This window comes from Mya arenaria, chromosome 12, assembly GCF_026914265.1.
Source record: "Mya arenaria isolate MELC-2E11 chromosome 12, ASM2691426v1".
Lineage (NCBI taxonomy): Eukaryota > Metazoa > Mollusca > Bivalvia > Myida > Myidae > Mya > Mya arenaria.
In genome coordinates, this window is record NC_069133.1 from 30,878,449 (window position 1) to 30,899,067 (window position 20,619).

General features: G+C 35.2%; 1 protein-coding gene across 3 annotated transcripts in view; it reads right to left on the bottom strand.

Moving 5' to 3' along the window:
- The window catches only part of LOC128211648 (ubiquitin carboxyl-terminal hydrolase 40-like), a 220,656-nt gene that overhangs the window by 182,836 nt on the left and 17,201 nt on the right, over window positions 1-20,619 (bottom strand). For 2 of the 3 annotated variants that reach the window (XM_052916646.1, XM_052916645.1), the window contains exon 2: window positions 10,902-10,972. The exons of the other annotated variant lie outside the window; for it this stretch is intronic. In XM_052916646.1, coding sequence (XP_052772606.1) covers window positions 10,902-10,972 — 71 coding nt within the window. The remainder of the gene's footprint in view (window positions 1-10,901; window positions 10,973-20,619) is intronic. 3 annotated transcript variants of the gene reach the window in all.

The window sequence follows — 20,619 nt, forward strand, 5'->3', positions numbered from 1 at the left end:
TGAATGTCATCGATCGCATGGGAATAGATGCTTTAATGAATAAAATGAAACTCATGTATTAATATGATAAAGTTAAAATCATAATTATGAAATTTCTGTATCGGTAACATGTCAATGCACTGCTAAATTGTGAACTCAACTCAGATTTTTGTCAGTTATGCGCAGTTATTAACTTGAGTACTAACTGCAGCTTTTGACTATTTACACTGTTGTCAATAAGAGTTATAAAAAAAACTGTTGGTGTTTGTGTCATACGAATACAAGGCATTATTGGTAAGTTGAAGCTTATGTACTATATACTCAAGTTATGTATGATGCAGGGCTTCTAAAAACCGGCAATTTGCCGGTCTGGACCGATTTTGACCAAGCCAGACCGATTTCAGTTTCAAAGTGTCGAAAAAATCTCTCCGAAATTTTCTCATTTTTTTATAACTTCGGTCCAGAACGACTTAGTCAGTAAAAACTGTAGAAATTGTAATACACAAACATTCTTGGGTCATTTACACATTCAAAATAACCCCGCAAAAAAGTGTCCTAGTTACGATCAGACCAGTGCAACCAGCTGCTTTTCCGCTATGCTGAACACTCATAGTGGTAGGTCGCAGAAGACACAATTAAACAAATTATGTGTTAATAATGTGCTTGCAGCTATCCTGATTAGGTGTTAAAATCGGTCCATATTTTCACAGATTTACAGATATCGGGATACTTGATAAACAATCGACACATGTAAGTGTTTTATAATAATATAATAATAATAATAATAATAACTTTATTTCATGAAGATAACACATAAGTTACATAAGTATCTTCTTTACAATGTGGTCTTCTCCAATGGATTCTACAAACGTATAAGTATACATTTCTCATTCAAACAATAACAAACACGATGACATTCAAACACAACATATACTCAGTACAATGTTCAAAATTACTAAAGATCGCAATAAACAAACTATTTTAACAGACAGTCATTCACTAAAGTCATTGTTTTGTCATAAGGTGTTTTTTTAACTGCGTTTTAAATGCAAATAATGATGATGATTGGCGAATACAAAGCGCTATTGAATTCCATACAGATTTAGCAAAATAAGTAAATGACTTTTAACAATAATTAGTCTTATAGCAGAGGGAACTTAAATCATTATGGGTGGTAGACTGCAATGAGTAGTTTGTGTTATTGGCAAATGAAATAACTTCACTTAAGTATTCAGGCATGAGACCATGCAAAAACTTACAGATAATAAGTCCAACATCTGAATATGATATCAGAACATGTTATTTGGCATAATGAGATGAATAAATATGTGGTTAATAGTAGGCAATAATATCTTCGTAGATATTTGAATTTATAACAGATAGTTTAAAAATTGTGGCCGCAAGGATTCTCTGCGCAAGGACCGTTGGCTACTTTTTGCTAGGATGGTGGACGTCACGAGTCTGCCATAGAAAAAAAAATGTCAAGAGACTCGTTAACAGCCATTTAGGTGGACTAACATAGCAATCGGCTATGTTGTCGATCATTACATGATATATCCGTTTGTTGATTACCAAAACTGTTCAACTTAAATTGTTATAAAGTAGCTTTGCCGGTTAAAAATGGTTTTAAAGATGATTACAACTGTCATTGTTAATCCGCAAAAGCATTAAAATTCCGAATTAATTAACCTAGTCCTATAGGATATCAACAGCCACACCCTTGATTTACTACAGAGTCTGAAAGCTGAGTGAGTAGCTTACGTCATTTTAATACACTATAATGAAAAAATTGTTTAGTAGAAAAACGTAAGGGGAGTTGCGAAGAAACCAATTTTAAATGTAAAATAAGCAAAGGGCAATAACTTTTTCAAAAATAGTCCAATCAGGAAAGCCCGACAATATGCGCTGCTTCACTTTATGATCATCAATCTGTGAAAGTTTGGTAGAAATCGCATGAAAAACCTAAGAGCAGTTGCGAAGAAACCAATTTTAAATGTAAAATAACCAAAGGGCAATAACTCTTTCAAAAATGGTCAAATCGGGAAAGCTCGACAATTTGTTCATCAATCTGTGAAAGTTTGATAGAAATTGCATGAGAAATGTAAGAGGATATGCAAAGAAATGAATGTGGGACGGACGGACGGACGGACGCACACACACACGCACGCACGCACGCACGGAATCGCGCCTACCACTAGAACTTTGCAAGTAACTCTTATTTGACTGTAGTTTAAACAATGTTTTGGGTTTATGCGCTTTGAATTTTACATGTTCCAAATCTGTTGCTGTGGAAACTTGACTGAGACAGTAAGAAACCTTTAGACATAATAAAGTCAAAACTACGAGTGTGGAAATACCTACTAAACATGTTTGTTCCGAAAGTTTATCTACATGTAGCATTAAAATGTAATGGAATAACAGCCCTATCAAAATGGTGCCGTAGACCCTTTATATTATCATGATACATTTGAATACATAATTACCCCCGATAACGAAGCTAAAAAATGGCATAACTTTTCACATAGTTTACCGAATTGGATGAAATAAAAAGTTATGAGTTTATCAAAGAGGGTTACAGTTTAACAATACCTAACGTCATGTATACTAAAACCACTAAGTTAAAATCACCTGAACCCCCTACCATTACTATATCCCCTCGCCTTTTCAAGGCGGGGGATAATTAAGTTTGTACCAATTACTATCTAATTCGGCTATGATGGTTCTAAAGCCCTCGAACGAATTGCTGCATCGCGAAAAAATATTGACAGAATACACATCGCGAAAATGTGTGACATTTCTATATTATTGGACTTTTGAAACAGTTCAAACAAATTTTGGAGGTGGGGAGGGGGGAGGAGGGTTGTCGCTGGGACCGGAGCGATTTAGGTTCCAAACTTTTAGAAGCCCTGGTATGATGCATAAGAAAATTCAGCAGAAAGATATCTTTCAGTTGGTATCTTATGGTATTGCACAGGGTGACCAGTTATACACTTTTAACATAATGGTAAATAGGTAACACACAACTAATTCATTCGAAACAACATAAATAAGCACACTCATAATGTTTATTAAGCAAAATCTCTACTTTGAGTGTTCGGAAGACCTGTGTTAACATAAACTGCACCAATGGCAGTAACTTTTCCCACAGTCCTTGCAAGTGTAGCCCTTCGCGCCCACGTCAGCCATAAGGTTGATTTTTTCTAATATTATTAATATAAATTCGAAAATCTAACTGAAATAGAAATAAATATCAGAAATATCAGAAATTAATAAACTTAGTTTTAAAAGTTAACAAATTAATATGTTAACTCCTTATTATGAGATGCCTACGTGCATTTGCAATTTTAGGCATCCTGAAAATGCGTCAGCCAAATTTGAAATTTTTCAAAAAATGCTTTTTTTGTACAAATTGCATCGCACAATATATTCATTCATATTACAAATAAAAACCATTATTGAACAATTGAAAGGAATACATTTGAAAGAAATCTGGCCCTTTGTCTAAATCTGTGACATTTTAATACTAGCTACGTGCGTTCGAATTCCTGGACACTATTTGTATCTAAGTGTTCTCGGAAACTATGCAAACATGAATGATGACCAATACACCGATCGAAAGACAAAACAATGCATTCTTTTTTGCACTAAGTCACGAACGAACTCTCACGAATAACAGAAATATCGATAAGAAACTTACCTGCTCCAAAAAGTAATGATATCTTAGCTGATGGACTCTCGCGATCAGAGAAGAAGATAGTTAGAAGTTTACTCTATTTAAATTAATTATAATTTGATTTCATTAAAGACTTTTAAATGTAAAAAATAATTGTTTTCAATTGTATATAATAGTAAATACATTGTATATAATAGTAAATACAATAAAGTCAAATTCTTATGAATCATCATCTTTAAAGAATTTAAAAGCCTTCCAGGTATTCAAAATAAATAAGAATCAAGACTTTTCAGATTTACAAAAAAAATGCATATGATAACTACCTCTGATGTACACAGCATAGTTTTCTATAACAAGAGGCCCAAAAGGGCCTATGCTCTACTGGCATGGCTTTTGTGGTCATATCAATCTACAGCATGTATGTATGGGTAAAAGGCAACAGACATATAGTTTATGTTTTGTGTTTGGGCTACCTGAAAACGTAGCACGTTCAACATCTGAGCCCAGAAAGTATTGTAAGCAGATTAGTTGCATGAACTATTTTAATATGTGCCAAGTAAAAGTCATCTGACAACAAAAAATGCTTTCAAAACTGTACTCATAATAAAAATTTCCGTAGTTTTAAAAGTTAAAAAAAGTTGGTCAAAAGGTCAAGGGCATCCTAGGACAACATTGATCAATTTGAATAAACATTCACAATCAATTGTGCTGAGATGGATGCACGAACACACAAAAAGATTGTCAAACCTTTCCAGATTTATGTTTACCAAACCTGGGTGTGGCCAGTAATGACACCAGGTGCATAACTTAAACATTCACAACCAATTTTGTTAAGATGAATGCGCAAACTACAGAACTTAAAGCTAAAAAATGGCCTTCGGGCTTTCAACAAAAACAAGGCAGAGTAATTCACAAAATCAATTGCAGAAGCAAAAAGCAAATTGTCTCTCAAAATCCTAGACTTGCAAATTGTCTCCCTTAACTCTAGACTTGAATTTACATGTACATGTAAACTTGGCAAAAAATAGAATTCGCTCATGCAGACCTGGCTAAAAATAGAAAGCATTTCTTTAAAACTTTCATGGCCCATAATCTGGGCATTTATGGGCGGATGTGGCTGGTTTTCGAAATGAACCAAGCTCTAATGGATATCTAGATACTGTACAAGTTTCATCGAGATACAATCAAAACTGAAGACTGTATCATGTTCACAACCAATTGTTTACAGACGCACGAACGCACGACCGCACGAACGCACGGATGCACATACTACGTACACATTACCATCGCATAAGCTCTTCTGGCCTTTGGCCAGTAGAGCTAAAAACAACAATAATTAAATTCTTGTCCACATATGATGTAAGAACTATCCAAGCAAAATATAGGAATGTATACTATTCTGTAATCAATGATCTAGTTCAATGAAAAAGTCTGATTATCAAAATCTGCCCTTGCTTCATGAGCATACCTTACATATATATAAACTATCAGATTTTAATAAATTGTCTTTCCTTAATATATAAGTCTATAGGAAACTTGTGACCCACCAAAGCAAGGCCAGTTTTGACCCTGAAACAATGTCACTATATTGTATGTAAGAAACTTGTGACTCCAGGGCAGTGGCGAGAGGCATAATTTGAACAAGATTGCTAGACAACCACTACAAAATGTAACACACCAAATATCTATGCTCTAGGCCACATGTTTTTTGTCAAGAAGAATTTTGAAATTTTTTCTTATTTTGGTTGCCATGGCAACCAGAGTTCTGCATGGAATTCATATTTGTGAACAATTTTGAAAGGGCTAGCCAAGAAACATCCCTGTGAAGTTTTCCATCAAAATTGTCCTGGCGGTTTTGGAGATGATGTTTATAAACGATTGTTGACGCCAACCCTTATTAGAGTCCATGTGGTCCTTAATGCCCAGGCCACTTGTATGCTAAAAAAAAATGGGGGTTAGTGGAGTTTCAGGGGTTTTTTTGTGGGAAACCTAAGTGAGGATATCCTAGGAGGCCATGCAAAAACCCCAACTCTCCTAACTTGGTCAACGGAGCATTTATTTTTGGAGGGCGAAAATAACGATTTAGAGGTAACCCCCAGCAAAAACGCGATGGCTATGAACTAAAAAAATTAATTTGTTATGTCTCAATCCAACAAAAACCCAACAGTACCGTAAATGATTGGGTATTAGACGCACTTTTTTCCCTCAGATTTCGATGTAAAAAAATGTGTGCGTCTTATAACCTGTAACAAGCTTTTGAACTTTTTTTCTGAGGTCGATTTCAGGCCAAGAGTTTGTTTAGATTTATGTAGAAAGGGATGTTACTTGCATCATATCGATCGAGTATATACAGGTTAAAACGGCAGCTGAAGATCGGGATACGGTATATCGTAAGATGTTTATATTTAAATAAAAAATATTGTATGATTAAAATTATTCAATATTATTTTGAATAAAACAATAATTAAACATGCATATAAAAAAGCAAAGTTGGGCACTGTCAAAAAATTTTTTTGTCAGTTGTACGATAAGGTGTGAAAAATTTGCACTGTCTTTAGACCTGTTTAACATACCAATACTACAAACGGATGCAATAATGGTCTTGTTTTTTCGCACTATTCCACGTTCTTTATTCTTTTCTGAAGGTGTTGACACTTTGAGAACAAGCCCGTACAATATAAGGTTTTTGCATAACTTCACTTCATTCTCAACAGATTATCGTTAACGATATACTGTCAGAAAGAAATCTTACAAATAGTCATAAAAGGTACTTTTCAGGGCCATCCAGAAACAAATTGTCACACTAAGTACTTTTCAGTGCCTATCCAAACATAAAACGAACCAGAACTCCGCGAGTCGGATGTGTCGCCTGACGAATTATTTACTGTCAACATTATAGCTGTTAGATTGGCATTTTATTCATTTATAGACAATGATGTTGCCATTTAACTTTCAAGAAAACAAATCGAAATAAAGAAGCACTATGGGTTATTGTGATTTATTTTTATCTTCAAAAGCAGTGCTCTCTGCCTAATTTGTCATATTTCACACAAAAATTCTGGCAGCAGGCAATACATCTGACTAGCAGAGTTCTAGTTATGCTCATACTTTACATAAACTATCCTGTATCAGGCGACACATCTGATTTGCAGAACCCTAACTCCGCGGACAAAAAATGCCCAAATGAAATCAATCAAAGGGAAATAATAATAACAAGAGGGCCATAATGGCCCTAAAATGCTCACCTAAGCAAAGGGCCACAACTATGTGATAAAGCATTAATAAAAATGTTGCAATTTAAACATATCTTTACTGATGACGATGCCTTGTTTTATATTTGTAAAGGGTCATGCAATGAGATGTTTTTTTAAAGCAAAACAGGAAGTTGGCCATTTTGTTGTTGTTGTTGATTAGTCGTGACCCCTTGTTGTATTTTTGTAGAGGGTCACCCAAGGAAGCTTCCTGTAAAGTTTCATTGAATTTGGAGTTGTAGTTTCAGAGGAGATGTGTTTTTTTAAGCAAAACAGGAAGTCAGCCATTTTGTTGTTGTTGCTGTTGTTGTTGATCAATCATGACCCCTTGTTGTATTTTTGTAGAGGGTCACCCAAGGAAGCTTCCTGTAAAGTTTCATTGAATTTGGACTGATAGTTTCAGAGAAGATGTTTTTTAAAGCAAAACAGGAAGTCGGCCATTTTGTTGTTGTTGTTGTTAATCAATCGTAACCCCTTGTTGTATTTTTGTAGAGGGACACCCAAGGAAGCTTCCTGTCAAGTTTCATTGAATTTGGCCAGGTAGTTTCAGAGGAGATTTCTTTAAGCAATTGTTGACGGACGGACAAAGACCTATCACAATAGCTCACCTTGAGCACTTCGTGCTCTGGTGAGCTAAAAAAATGTGCAAAGTAAAGTTAAACATGAAATTAACAAAGGGCAATAACTCTAATATGGAAGCAAGAGATACAGTTTTTGTGCACTGCGATCCCCTTCAATAAGATCTATCTATCTATAAAGTTTCAAGTTGATAACTCTTATACTTTTCGAGAAATGCCCCGGACAAAACTTTAAGCGTGAAAATTAACAAAGGGCAATAACTCTAAACATATAGATGCAAGAGTTACGGTTTTTGTGCACTGCACTTTCCCTCAATCAGATATACCTACGGAATAAGTTTCAGGTTGATAACTCTTATAGTCAACAGGATATGCCACGGACAAAACCTAAGCAAGAAAATTAACAAATGGCAATAACTCTAAAAATATGGCAGCAAGAGTAACGGTTCTTGTGCACTGCACTTGCCCTCAATAAGATCTATCAAGCTATGAAGTTTCAAGTTGATACCTCTTATATTCTTCAAGATATGCCCCGGACAAAACTTTTAAGCATGAAAATTAACAAAGGGCAATCACTTTAAAACTAAGAAAGCAAGAGTTACTGTTATTGTGCACTGCACTTGCCCTCCATGAGATCTATCTACATATGAAGTTTCAAGTTGATAACTCTTATATTCTACAAGATATGCCCCGGACAAAACTTTAAGCATGAAAAATAACAAAGGGCAATAACTCTAAAAAGATGGAAGCAAGAGTAATAGTCCTTGTGCACTGCACTTGCCCTCAATTAGATCTATCTACATATGAAATTTCAAGTTGATACCACTAATAGTTTAGGAGATATACCCCGGACGAGCGAAAATAGGACGCGGACGCCGCCGCCGCCGCCGCCGCCGCCGCCGCCGCCGACAAAAGTAACCCCTATATGTCGTCTTTTCAGGCGATGCAATAAAAATGAAAAATATTTTGCATTATCAAGTATGGTTTTAAAGATAACCAGCGCCATTTTCACGAAAAAAATATATTTCGTCACTGTCAACAAACATGGTGGCCAAGATTGGCAGATGATTTTGACATTTTTTTATGCGTCCTTTAACCCAAAACATAGATTAATAGTATTTTCTCAGATTTTTCACAAAATTTTATGCCTGCGTCTAATACCCCCTATCGTCTTATACCCTTTCATTTACGGTAGTTTTATTTCCCGAAGATCCCAGCCAAAAATGATGGTACTGAGGGATATCCCCTCACGTCAACACTCGTCAGCTCAGCCAACAAAGCGACCTGAATTGTGGGGTTACCACCTTAACCCCCTCGAACCTTGGTTTTTATTGTTCATGACACCTTAAATAAAAATCTAACAGCAAAGTGACAGGATTGCAGCCACTTCTTTGCCATGAATTATCTCCCCTTTCGTAACCCTAGGGCAATACTAACCAATTAGGGTTAGGGTTAACTCCTAGGAGTCCCATAAACACTCAAGAGCGCAATGAGACAATTGGGAACCGCCCCGCCCTCGAGGAATGTGCGGCTTGCTTACTCCTGGGTTCAACTTGGCCAAATAGGGGTTTTGTTAACTTGAAATAGCCCACTCTTAGTTACATAAAGACACTAGGAGGGCCAGAAGTACACTTAAACACCATTATTCTTGATTTACTAAAGAGAAAACCACAATTCTTCCTGTCTCCTGCGGCCAAAAATACACTAGGCATACCCTACAGAGGGTGGGATACGGGGTGGGGCATGCGGGTTTGTTTATTACTTTTCATGGAAAAAGACTTTTGCATTAATAATTATTTGACTTCGCTGAAACGAGCTATGTCGCGGAATTGGATGCCCGAAGTAAAAAAAATCGAAAAGAATGGTCCAGGATGAAAATGACCAATACATACAAAGCCCAACCCCACCCCCAAACAAACAGATGGGGTTAAGATATCGCAAAACGGATTTCGGATTCGTGTTCAGCATCAAATCCAACTACTAAAAACAACTTTTCAACAAATTCCATACTTTGATATATTGGGTAAATTGGTGTGCTGAGCACGAATCTAATGTTTGTTTTGTCATATCTCAAACAGTTAAAAAGTTATTTAGGTTGAGAGCAAAAAGGACCACTTTTTGGACACCCCCGACCCCCCAGGTTTAGGTGGAATGGACAGAGATGGGAATTAATTTTTTTATTTTATAATCACCTGATACTATGATACATGGGGTAAATAAATGCGCTGAGCACGAATCTGAAAAACGTTTTTCAATATCTCAAATATTAATCAAGTTATTTAGGTTGAGAGCAAAAAGGACCACTTTTTTGGACACCCCCGACCCCCCAGGTTTAGGTGGAATGGACGGAGATGGGAATTATTTTTTTTATTTTATAATCGCCTGATACTATGATACATGGGGTAAATAAATGCGCTGAGCACGAATCTGAAAAACGTTTTTCAATATCTCAAATATTAATCAAGTTATTTAGGTTGAGAGCAAAAAGGACCACTTTTTTGGACACCCCCGACCCCCCAGGTTTAGGTGGAATGGACAGAGATGGGAATTAATTTTTTTATTTTATAATCGCCTGATACTATGATACATGGGATAAATAAATGCGCTGAGCACGAATCTGAAAAACGTTTTTCAATATCTCAAATATTAATCAAGTTATAAAGGCTGAACGCAAAAAATATACTTATTTTAGGACTCGCCACAAAAATAGATTCCAGTAGAACGGGCCCTAAATCGCAATTAACACTGATATCAATTAGCGAGGTTTTGAAAGCGGTCTATCACCTACAAAATATATTGTTTACAAATTAGTTTTCACCAAACAATGCTCACTGACGAGAGAACTAGGGACAGCAGTCATTAATGGGCAGTTTTTGCAATGATCATCACAATTGATTGGTGGATATTTTCAATTTGGAATTATGAATATCAATGATTTTAACAACAATATTGCAGTACGACAATTGTCCCTTAGAAATAATACTTTGTAGCGTAAACAAATGATCATTTATCGCTGTAGATAATAGTGTTAATTATGCAGCTTGCAAAGTCTACATCGCGGATTACAAGAATTAATCTCTTTTTTTCTGTTAAATTACACAATGACAGACTTATTGATAGATGAAAATAGCCAATATATGTATACAAACATGAACTTGTCTCTCCAGAAAACCAATTCAACCCAACCAAGTTTAATCGAGTACCTGAGTACTCAATCAGAAGATTGTCCGAGTACTTGAGTACCAATTTCACTACTAGTTGCCATCCCTAGTAATAACTGTTAGATGAAATTGAACATAATTTCAAATTATTTGTCAGCACTTTCAGGTAGTAATGTTCAACAGGCCTTACTTCACATGTCCAAAGCTATAGATGATGCTTGGAACTGTAAATGTTCTAACTTATTGACTTTCTTCCTACCGTATTATTTGCAGTTTCATCATTTTTGGTTAATTTTCCAAGTTCATCTTCACCTAGAAGAAAAAGTCCTTCTGAAATGCAAAAAAAGTGATTATGAATAATATACTATCCCATATGATTACATAACTCGTATTTTTATTACAAATTAAGCAGAAAAAGGGATATTCATTCACATTTCACATTCTCCAAGTTAAACATTAATTTTTGGAAATAAATATTGACATTACACCAAGGCTTGTGCTTGTTATTTTCTGAGCTTTGACTGGTGCTATATTCAACACAAACCCAGTCTTACATATGTATGTAGAACAGGGCTTCTAAAAGTTTGGAACCACAATCAGTCCGGACCCGGCGACACCCCCCCCCCCCCTCCCCCTAAAAAAAAAAAGACTTGTCTGATTATATAGAAATATCACACATTTTCACGAAGTGTATTCTGTCAATATATTTTCGCGCTGTGGCAATTCGTAAGAGGGCTCTAGATCCATCATAGCCAATTAAGATAGTCATTGATACAAGCTTAATTAGAATGAGATTCTCATGGAGTTCTGCGGCATTTCTAACAAGAACCTTTGCGATCGTAATAAACTGCGGCCGGCGAGACAAAAAGTGAAACAGTATTATGATTTATTTGCTTAATGCTTCCACAGCAGATCAACATTCAACTGATAATCTTGAATAATAATAAATATCTAGATGTATAATCAGGGCTTCAAGCTAGAAGTTTGATATCAACAACAAATTTTTCAGAACTGTGAATTAAAATGACATAAGCGGCGCACTCAGCTATCAGACTCTGTAGTTAATCAAGTGTGTCGCTGTTGGTATCATGTATGATTAGTTTAATTAATTCGGAATTTTAATGCTTTAGCGGATTAACAATGACAATTGCATTTATCTTTAAAACCGTTTTTAACCAGCAATGCTTCTTTATTACAATTTAAATTTAGCAGTTTGGTAATCAACAAACGGATATATCATGTAATGATTGACAACGATTTAGCATATTGCCATGTAAAAATATGGACTGATTTTAACACTTAATCAGGATAGCTGCAAGCACATAATTTGTTTAATTGAATCTTCTGCGACCTACCAATACACGTGATTGGAACGATTGCAAGCGTCTGCTAATTAACAGATATCGAGTGTTCAGCGTAGCAGAAAAAGCAGCTGGTCGCATTGGTCCGATGGTAACTAGGACACTTTTATTGGGAGGTAATTTTGAATGTGTGAATGACCCAAGAATGTTTGTGTATTACAAAATTTCTACAATTTATACTGACTTAGTCATTTTGGACCGATTTTAAAAAAAATGAGAAAATTTCGGACCGATTTTTTAAAAACTTTTTGAAACTGAAATCGGTCTTGATGGTCAAAATCGGTCCAGACCAGCAAATTGCCATTTTTAAAAGCCCTGATGTAGTATATCATGATCAGCCCAGCTAGACCAGATTTCTTGGCAGATATGGATTTCTTGTTATTTTCTTATGATGTAAAATCCACAGGCGCCTAGCTTTGATCATGTGAATTTTTTCCACAGCAAATGTGTCTGATTAGAATATGAAAAAAAGAAAAAACCTCCATATAAGCAAAACTATTATGAGGTTTTACTAGCATGATTTTTTTTTTGTTGATAGCTGTTCAACCTTAGTTTTGACCTAGATGTTAAAGCTGCATTCTCACAGGTTTACAGTTTCGACAACTTTTTTTTGTCTTGGAATGAGCCAATTTTTTCGTTAATATTTGCAAATCAGTGATATAAGACTGCTGGCAAAAGATCAGATCGCAGATATTCATATTTCTGTTCAAAAATTTATGTTTTATGGCTAAAAGCGTTACTAACGGTTTAAAAAAATGCATAAAATATCATTTTTTAAACATAAATATGAAAATCTGTGATCTGATATTTTGTCAGCAGCCTTATATCACTTGTTTCCATGCTTTTTCGCATAAAATAGTGTTCAATCTTTAAGAGTGCAGCTTTAACACAGCATGCTTTGTTATTTTAACGATTTGCCAATGTGCAACTGCGCATGCATGGAACAGCATTAATAGCCATAACAGCTTGTTTCCAGCATGTTTGTCAGGCTACCAGACAAATCGGCCCCTTATCAAATCAGCCCGCCCTGTAGACATTTCGGCCCCTGATTACGGAGATGTTTTGGCCATTAATTTTTATTCAAATTAAATGTTAAATATATATATAGAATAATTAAAAAAAATTGTCTTTGATCAATGCATCCTTTGTTAGGCATAACTGTGTCATTGTGGGTGTGAAAAATACATTCAAAGTTGTGAGAATGAATTAGTGGCATAAATTTCTTAATGTGTTTGACAAGTAATTAAAGATTATTTGAGACGATATACATCATATTAAGGCCACAACAAATTGATCATTTGTTCATCGGATTTGCAGCACCTAAAATTCGAAAAAAAAAAAAAATACTGTGAAATCATTAATCTTCGTGGGGCATTAATGTTCTTGGTTTTCGTGGGTAGGGTGATCCACAAATTTAAGATCCCACGAAATATAGACCCTTAATTCACTTTTTCAACTGCCATGTTATGTACATACAAGTTTATGAGTTACAGAAGTCGCAGTATCCAGCGTTTATACCTGTCTCACTGAATATTTTACTATCATTGTTTTATTAATATATTATATTTGCTTTTAACAAATAATAAACCAAATCAATTAAATGTGTTTTTATGAACCAAATGACAGAAGCATGTGTTTAAACGTGTGCTGTTAATGAAAATCTCCAGGTTTACAAGATGTGCATGATGAGTGTCGGTACTCAATTTTTTTCTTCAATGAAATAATTAATCGATTACATTGGAGGTTACTTAGCACCCAACGTGACAAAGTACAAAACAAAGCGTTCAATATATTTATTAAACAAAAACGTGTGAATAAATATTGAAATGATCTTGGTTACTCAAATATACGCACCTTTTCGGTGTTTCCAAAGTTTGCAAAATTCTAAATTGGTATTCAATGGCTTCCCCTATCTGTATTTATGATCAGGATACATATTCTTTTATGACCTTAATTATGCAGACGATCGCATATTCAATTTTTTTTCAAAAATGAAAAACCACGAATTCAAGTAATAAAAAAATTTCTTTGCCCTGCACAAACAATAAATGACTGGGTATTAGACGCCCTTTTTTCCCTCAGATTTCGATGCAAAAAATGCCTGCGTATAATATCCAGTAACAATTTTGTTAACATTTTTTCTGAGGTCGATTTCAAGCCTAGAGTTTGTTTTGATTTATGTAGAAAGTGATGTTACTCGCGTCATATCAATTGAGTATATATGAGTTAAAACGGCAGTTGAAGATCGGGATATGGTATATCGTAAGACGTTTATAATTTAATCAAAAATATTTTTCGATTAAAGTTATTCAATATTATTTTGAATAATAAATTGAATTGAACAATAATTAAACTTGCATATATAAAACAGCAAAGTTGGGCACTTTCAAAATATTTTTTGTCAGTTGTACAAGAAGGTGTGAAAAACTCGACTGCTTTTAACCTGTTTATCAATGGTCATTAACTTATTTATTACGCCTATAAGTGTAAATCCTTCGTCAAGTTAATTAAAACACCATTTTATACATGCATTGAATTTAATAAACACATTCTATCGGCTTTAGATCAAAGAGCCACACTGTGTGACGTCACATAACTTACAGTTATACCCACGAGGATCTCGTGGAGAGCATGGACATTGCTATGCAGGATTAATGTATAACTGTACGATTATTGCTTCTTACAGACTATAAGTGTAGTACAAGTTTGAAAGTTTATTGGCAGATCGTTTTACAAACATGTCATGTTTATGTTTTCTTAATCCCTTGATTGCCCTTGTTGTATCTTTAATCCTCCAGTAAATATATATCACACTTACTTTTCAACAGGCAATAAATCGTTTAGGATGGGGTAGTACATGTAACTAATTAACTTGTCACAGTGCATGGTGTATACGGTTAGGTAATCTAGCCAGGCACTGTAAAGATAACTAGAACTCCGCGAGTCGGATGTGTCGCCTGACGAATTATTTACTGTCGACATTATAGCTGTTAGATTGGCATTTTATTCATTTATAGACAATGATGTTGCCATTTAACTTTCAAGTGTAGGTGGCATTTGAACCCTCAATCAGATATACCTACGGAATAAATTTCAGGTTGAAACCTCCTATAGTTTATGAGATATGCCATGGACAAAACCTAAGCAAGAAAATTAACAAAGGGCAATAACTCTAAAAATATGGCAGCAAGAGTAACGGTTCTTGTGCACTGCACTTGCCCTCAATGAGATCTATCTAGCTATGAAGTTTCAAGTTGATACCTCTTATATTCTTCAAGATATGCCCCGGACAAAACTTTAAGCATGAAAATTAACAAAGGGCAATAACTTTAAAACTAAGAAAGCAAGAGTTACTGTTATTGTGCACTGCACTTGCCCTCAATGAGATCTATCTAGCTATGAAGTTTCAAGTTGATACCTCTTATATTCTTCAAGATATGCCCCGGACAAAACTTTAAGCATGAAAATTAACAAAGGGCAATAACATTAAAACTAAGAAAGCAAGAGTTACTGTTATTGTGCACTGCACTTGCCCTCAATGAGGTCTATCTAGCTATGAAGTTTCAAGTTGATACCTCTTATATTCTTCAAGATATGCCCCGGACAAAACTTTAAGCATGAAAATTAACAAAGGGCAATAATTTTAAAACTAAGAAAGCAAGAGTTACTGTTATTGTGCACTGCACTTGCCCTCCATGAGATCTATCTACATATGAAGTTTCAAGTTGATAACTCTTATATTGTACAAGATATGCCTCGGACAAAACTTTAAGCATGAAAAATAACAAAGGGCAATAACTCTAAAAAATATCGAAGCAAGAGCAACAGTTCTTGTGCACTGCACTTGCCCTCAATTAGATCTATGTACATATGAAGTTTCAAGTTGATACCACTAATAGTTTAGGAGATATACCCCGGACAAGCGAAAATGGGACGCCGCCGCCGCCGCCGCCAACGCCACCGACGACAAAAGTAACCCCTATATGTCGTCTTTTCAGGCGACACAAAAATCAATAATCTTCATCTGTGAAACTTGGTAACTGTGAAAGTTGTGATTGATGTCCTTTGGGTGTCCGAAAATTAGGTACGCAAAATAAATTATTTTGGAAAATAATTATGGGTGTCCGAATATTTAGAGTGTCCGAACTCTTAGGTCAATTAAAATCAGGCGCAAAACAGCTGATATTTGTTGACAGTCTTTTTTGTCAGGAATATTTTGCAGGACTCACCGTTGTTATTCATTTCAGTGAAAATCAGTGTCATAGTCAATGGATATAGTCTTCAGTAAACAACAGCAGTTTCACAGCGTCGAGGGAAATAATTATTAATGTGTGTTTCAAGTAATTCGTTGTTTTGTACTCAAAATTTAGTGCTAAATAATAACTAAATCAGATTTTGAGTGCAAAACTTATATTCAAATACACGGACACACGAATTACAACCATTGAACATGTTTTCGTGAGTTATTTTTTAAATTCTAAAATGCATTTCTCAGTATTCATATACACATAAGTGTTATAAATAGATAACAAGAGGGCCATGGTGGCCCTAAATCGCTCATCTGAGTAAAAGGGTTTAACCTTTGTAATCAATATAGCTTGATATTTTGTTCTCAAAGAATATTGAATAACATACTGGTCAAACATGTTGCCTGGATAATCACTGACAGGACTTGTCACAGTTGCCTGCACACTGACAGGACTTGTCACAGTTTCCTGCACACTGACAGGACTTGGTGATTGACTGCACACTGACAGGATTTTGTTCAGTTGCCTGCTCACTGGCAGGACTTGATGATTGACTGCGCAATGACATAATTTGATTCTCATACCTGCACACTGACAGGACTTTGTTCAGTTGCCTGCACACTGACAGGACCTGATAATTGACTGCACACTGACAGCACTAGGTACAGATACCTGCACACTGACAGGACTTTTTTCAGTTGCCTGCACACTGACAGGACTTTGTTTAATTGCCTGCACACACACAGGACCTCGTTCAATTGCCTGCACACTGACAAAACTATGTTAACTTGCTTGCACACTGCAAGAACTTTTAGTATAGATACACAAACAACAAACAGTGCACCATCCAATAAAATCAATAAACTGCCTTAAGCTCTAATAATCAAATATCAGAACACATTCAAAACCTTCAACTAATATCATTGCTTCTTCCATCTAGGTCAACAAACTCAACATCACCTTCCTTCACATGGTCAAAATCAATTTTTTCTTTAAATACATTAAGCCTTATTCACTATCCACACAGAAGATAAGATTGTAGGTTAGAATAAGTTTTCAATAATCTACATGAAGTTAAATGGAAAAGTCTGATTATTAAATTTATCATTAAGTAATAATAAAATTTCTTCTAAAGAATCAAGTGTATAATAATTAATTGAATCTATGAACCTAATAAGGAACAATAATTACCTTAGAAGTGACTATGTTGAAGACTTTATAAAATTTAAAATCTATTCCCTTGTTACTAAAAATAGAAAGTACTGGAATCTCCAACAAAAAGGGAGAGCATATAGCAAGACTTGCTGCCCTTGCTTCAAGAGTAAACTTTACATAACTATCAAATTTTTAACATTTTGGCCATTTTGTTGTTGTTGTTGTTGTTGTTGTTGATCAATCATGACCCCTTGTTGTATTTTTATAGAGGGTCACCCCAGGAAGCTTTCTGTAAAGATAAATTGAATTTGGACTGGTAGTTTTAGAGGAGATTATTTTTTAAAGCAGTATAGGAAGTTGGCCATTTTGTTGCTGTTGTTGTTGATTAATCGCAGGGTTGTCAATAAGAACCGGCCACCGGCCACCGGCCAAAATGGACAGTTCAAATGGAGTTTGGGCCGGTTAAAATTTGAAAAAAAAATGATTGCCAGTTTTATTGGTAATAAATGTTTCTTACTGCTAAAAACGGCCCTTTTCGCCTATTACATCTCTTTTCCATATTTAGAGCATTGCCTTATCTGGTTTAAAATTTTCTGATAATCTGAATCATTATCTTACGATTCGGCATATTTGTAGGCGCAGTAAACGAATATTTGTTTACCCAACATTGCCATCATTTTGACACGATTTTGAACCATGACCTGTGAAGTCAGGTGCTTGATCAATAAAATATAGTTGTATTATTGGTAGTTAATTACAACTTGCAGCATTGTGTAAATTTCCACCAGGAAAAGGAGTCAGGAATGCCCACAAACCTGCGCAGTCACGTTTAAGCATCTTTGATACCAATGACCTTATTTCGCGATTTTCCAAAATTCCTAAAATAGTAACATAGTGTGTGTTTTTTTAGTGCATTGTATTTATCGATGTTTATACTTCATGGAAATGAATTTATAGCAAATAAACAAGCAACAGATATGAAAATAATGCCCCTTCATTACAAGTACGTATAATTACGTATCTATGAAGCTATCGATAAAGCGTGGATCTCCGTAACTATGAAGCTATGGATATGGATAGATAAGTAAAATTGCGTATCTATTGAAGTAAAAGGTTAATTAAATACTCCCAAAATGCCCCAGAATGCAGGAAATGAAGTGCTGAATTTCATGGCCATGGATCTCCCTAGCTGGCCGCCTACTTTTCCGTTTCAGTCGGTTCAACAAAAAGTTATTGACAACCCTGCAATCGTGACCCCTTTTTTTGTAGAGGGTCACCCAAGAAAGCTTCCTATTAAGTTGTTTTTTTAACACAAAACAGGAAGTCAGGCATTTTGTTGATGCTGTTGTTGTTGTTGTTGATCAAGGCTGTTGTTGTTGTTGACCAATCGAGACCCCTTGTTGTATTATTGTAGAGGGTCACCCAAGGAAGCTTCCTGTAAAGTTTCATTGAATTTGGAGAGGTAGTTTCAGAGAAGATGTTTTTTAAAGCAAAACAGGAAGTCAGCCATTTTGTTGCTGTTGCTGTTGTTGTTGTTGTTGATCAATCATGACTCCTTGTTGTATTTTTGTAGATGGTCACCCAAGGAAGCTTCCTGTAAAGTTTCATTAAATTTGGACTGGTAGTTTCAGAGGAGATGTTTTTTAAGGCAAAACAGGAAGTCGTTTTTTTTTTGTTGTTGATCAATCATGACTCCTTGTTGTATTTTTGTAGATGGTCACCCAAGGAAGCGTCCTGTGAAGTTTCATTGAATTTGGCCAGGTAGTTTCAGAGGAGAAGTTTTTTAAGCAATTGTTGACGGACGGACTGACGGACAGACGGATGCCGGACAAAGACCGATCACAATAGCTCACCTTGAGCACTTTGTGCTCTGGTGAGCTAAAAAATTGGACTTAGAAACAAGAATATTAGGATAGGAAGCTTTTCTGGTGACCTGTATCACGTAGAGTTCGGTGTGTAAACACGTATCCGTTGAGACTGCAGGTTACCAGAAAAGCGTCCTATCATAATATTCCATTTATTATATACCGGCATATTTAGTTATTCCATTTTATTTTCGGTTTCAATTTGATTTAAATTTACCGCCATCTGTCAAATGTGCGTATGAATTCGAATGTGTTACGTAGTTTTGTGTAATGAAGTCAAGGGAGGCTACTACAGTGAAACGAAGTCAGAAGTTACAGAATTCGCTTTATTGAGCAAAATAAGAACAAAATATTTTATGTTTAAGCAAAATTAACAAATTGCTAATACGAAAACAATTATTAAATGTCACAGCACAAAAAACAACAACAAAAAACAGTACTTATTCAACAAGTATACACTAATCGTCATTTCCTGTAGACGTAACGCGGCCATTGTTTAAAACAGTTAACATTCGTGGGATTTTTTGACGATCATAATATGCAGAATTGAGGGCAACATTTTTTGGTGTCAATATGGTGTACAGTCCCTTTAAAGTGGCTTGTTTCTTACGGGCATTGAAGCTATAAGCGCTGTCATGTTATTCTTTTTCAAGGCAGGGACATATAAACCATAGGTTCGTGATCAAGACGAGGTCTTGAAACGGAAACATCTTTAATCCACCACCTGCACTTAATATAATGACCTGCGTGCCACATTTGCACATTTTTTTGATACTGCTTCAATTATATTGTCCCACAATTCAATCCACAGTGTCTTTTTTAGAAATGTTCTCTGTGTTATTTACATTTTTGATCTTCTGCCATGTCAAAGTCACTACAATTTTATCATACATGTGCTTCAAGAGGTTCAAATTTAGACCTGATCCAATATTTGGAAATGATGAAATGATGAATTACTCTTAATAGTCTAAAAGTGTATTTTGTGATAGTAAGTTAGATTAGTACAGAATGAATACAATAGTTGTTCTTTTTGGTCTTCGAATAATTGCACATTACTGTGAGGAATGCTGTCTTTACAATATGTCCACGTTTAAATTGCTGATGCAATGAAAGTTAATAGTAAAGCACTGGATCTTATTGCCATTTGTTAAATATTGAGACAGATTTTCATATGATACAATCAAAACCTTTTCATTTTTAACTGAGAACCTTTATTTTCAATTAAAAATCATTTCTTGACATAATTGATTCATAAATTTTGTAGGAAATATACATTTTTTTATTTTAGCTTTGTGCTCGCCTCTGATTTGCCTTAAATTTAAAAAAAGTATTTTAAAAAAAAATTCCGC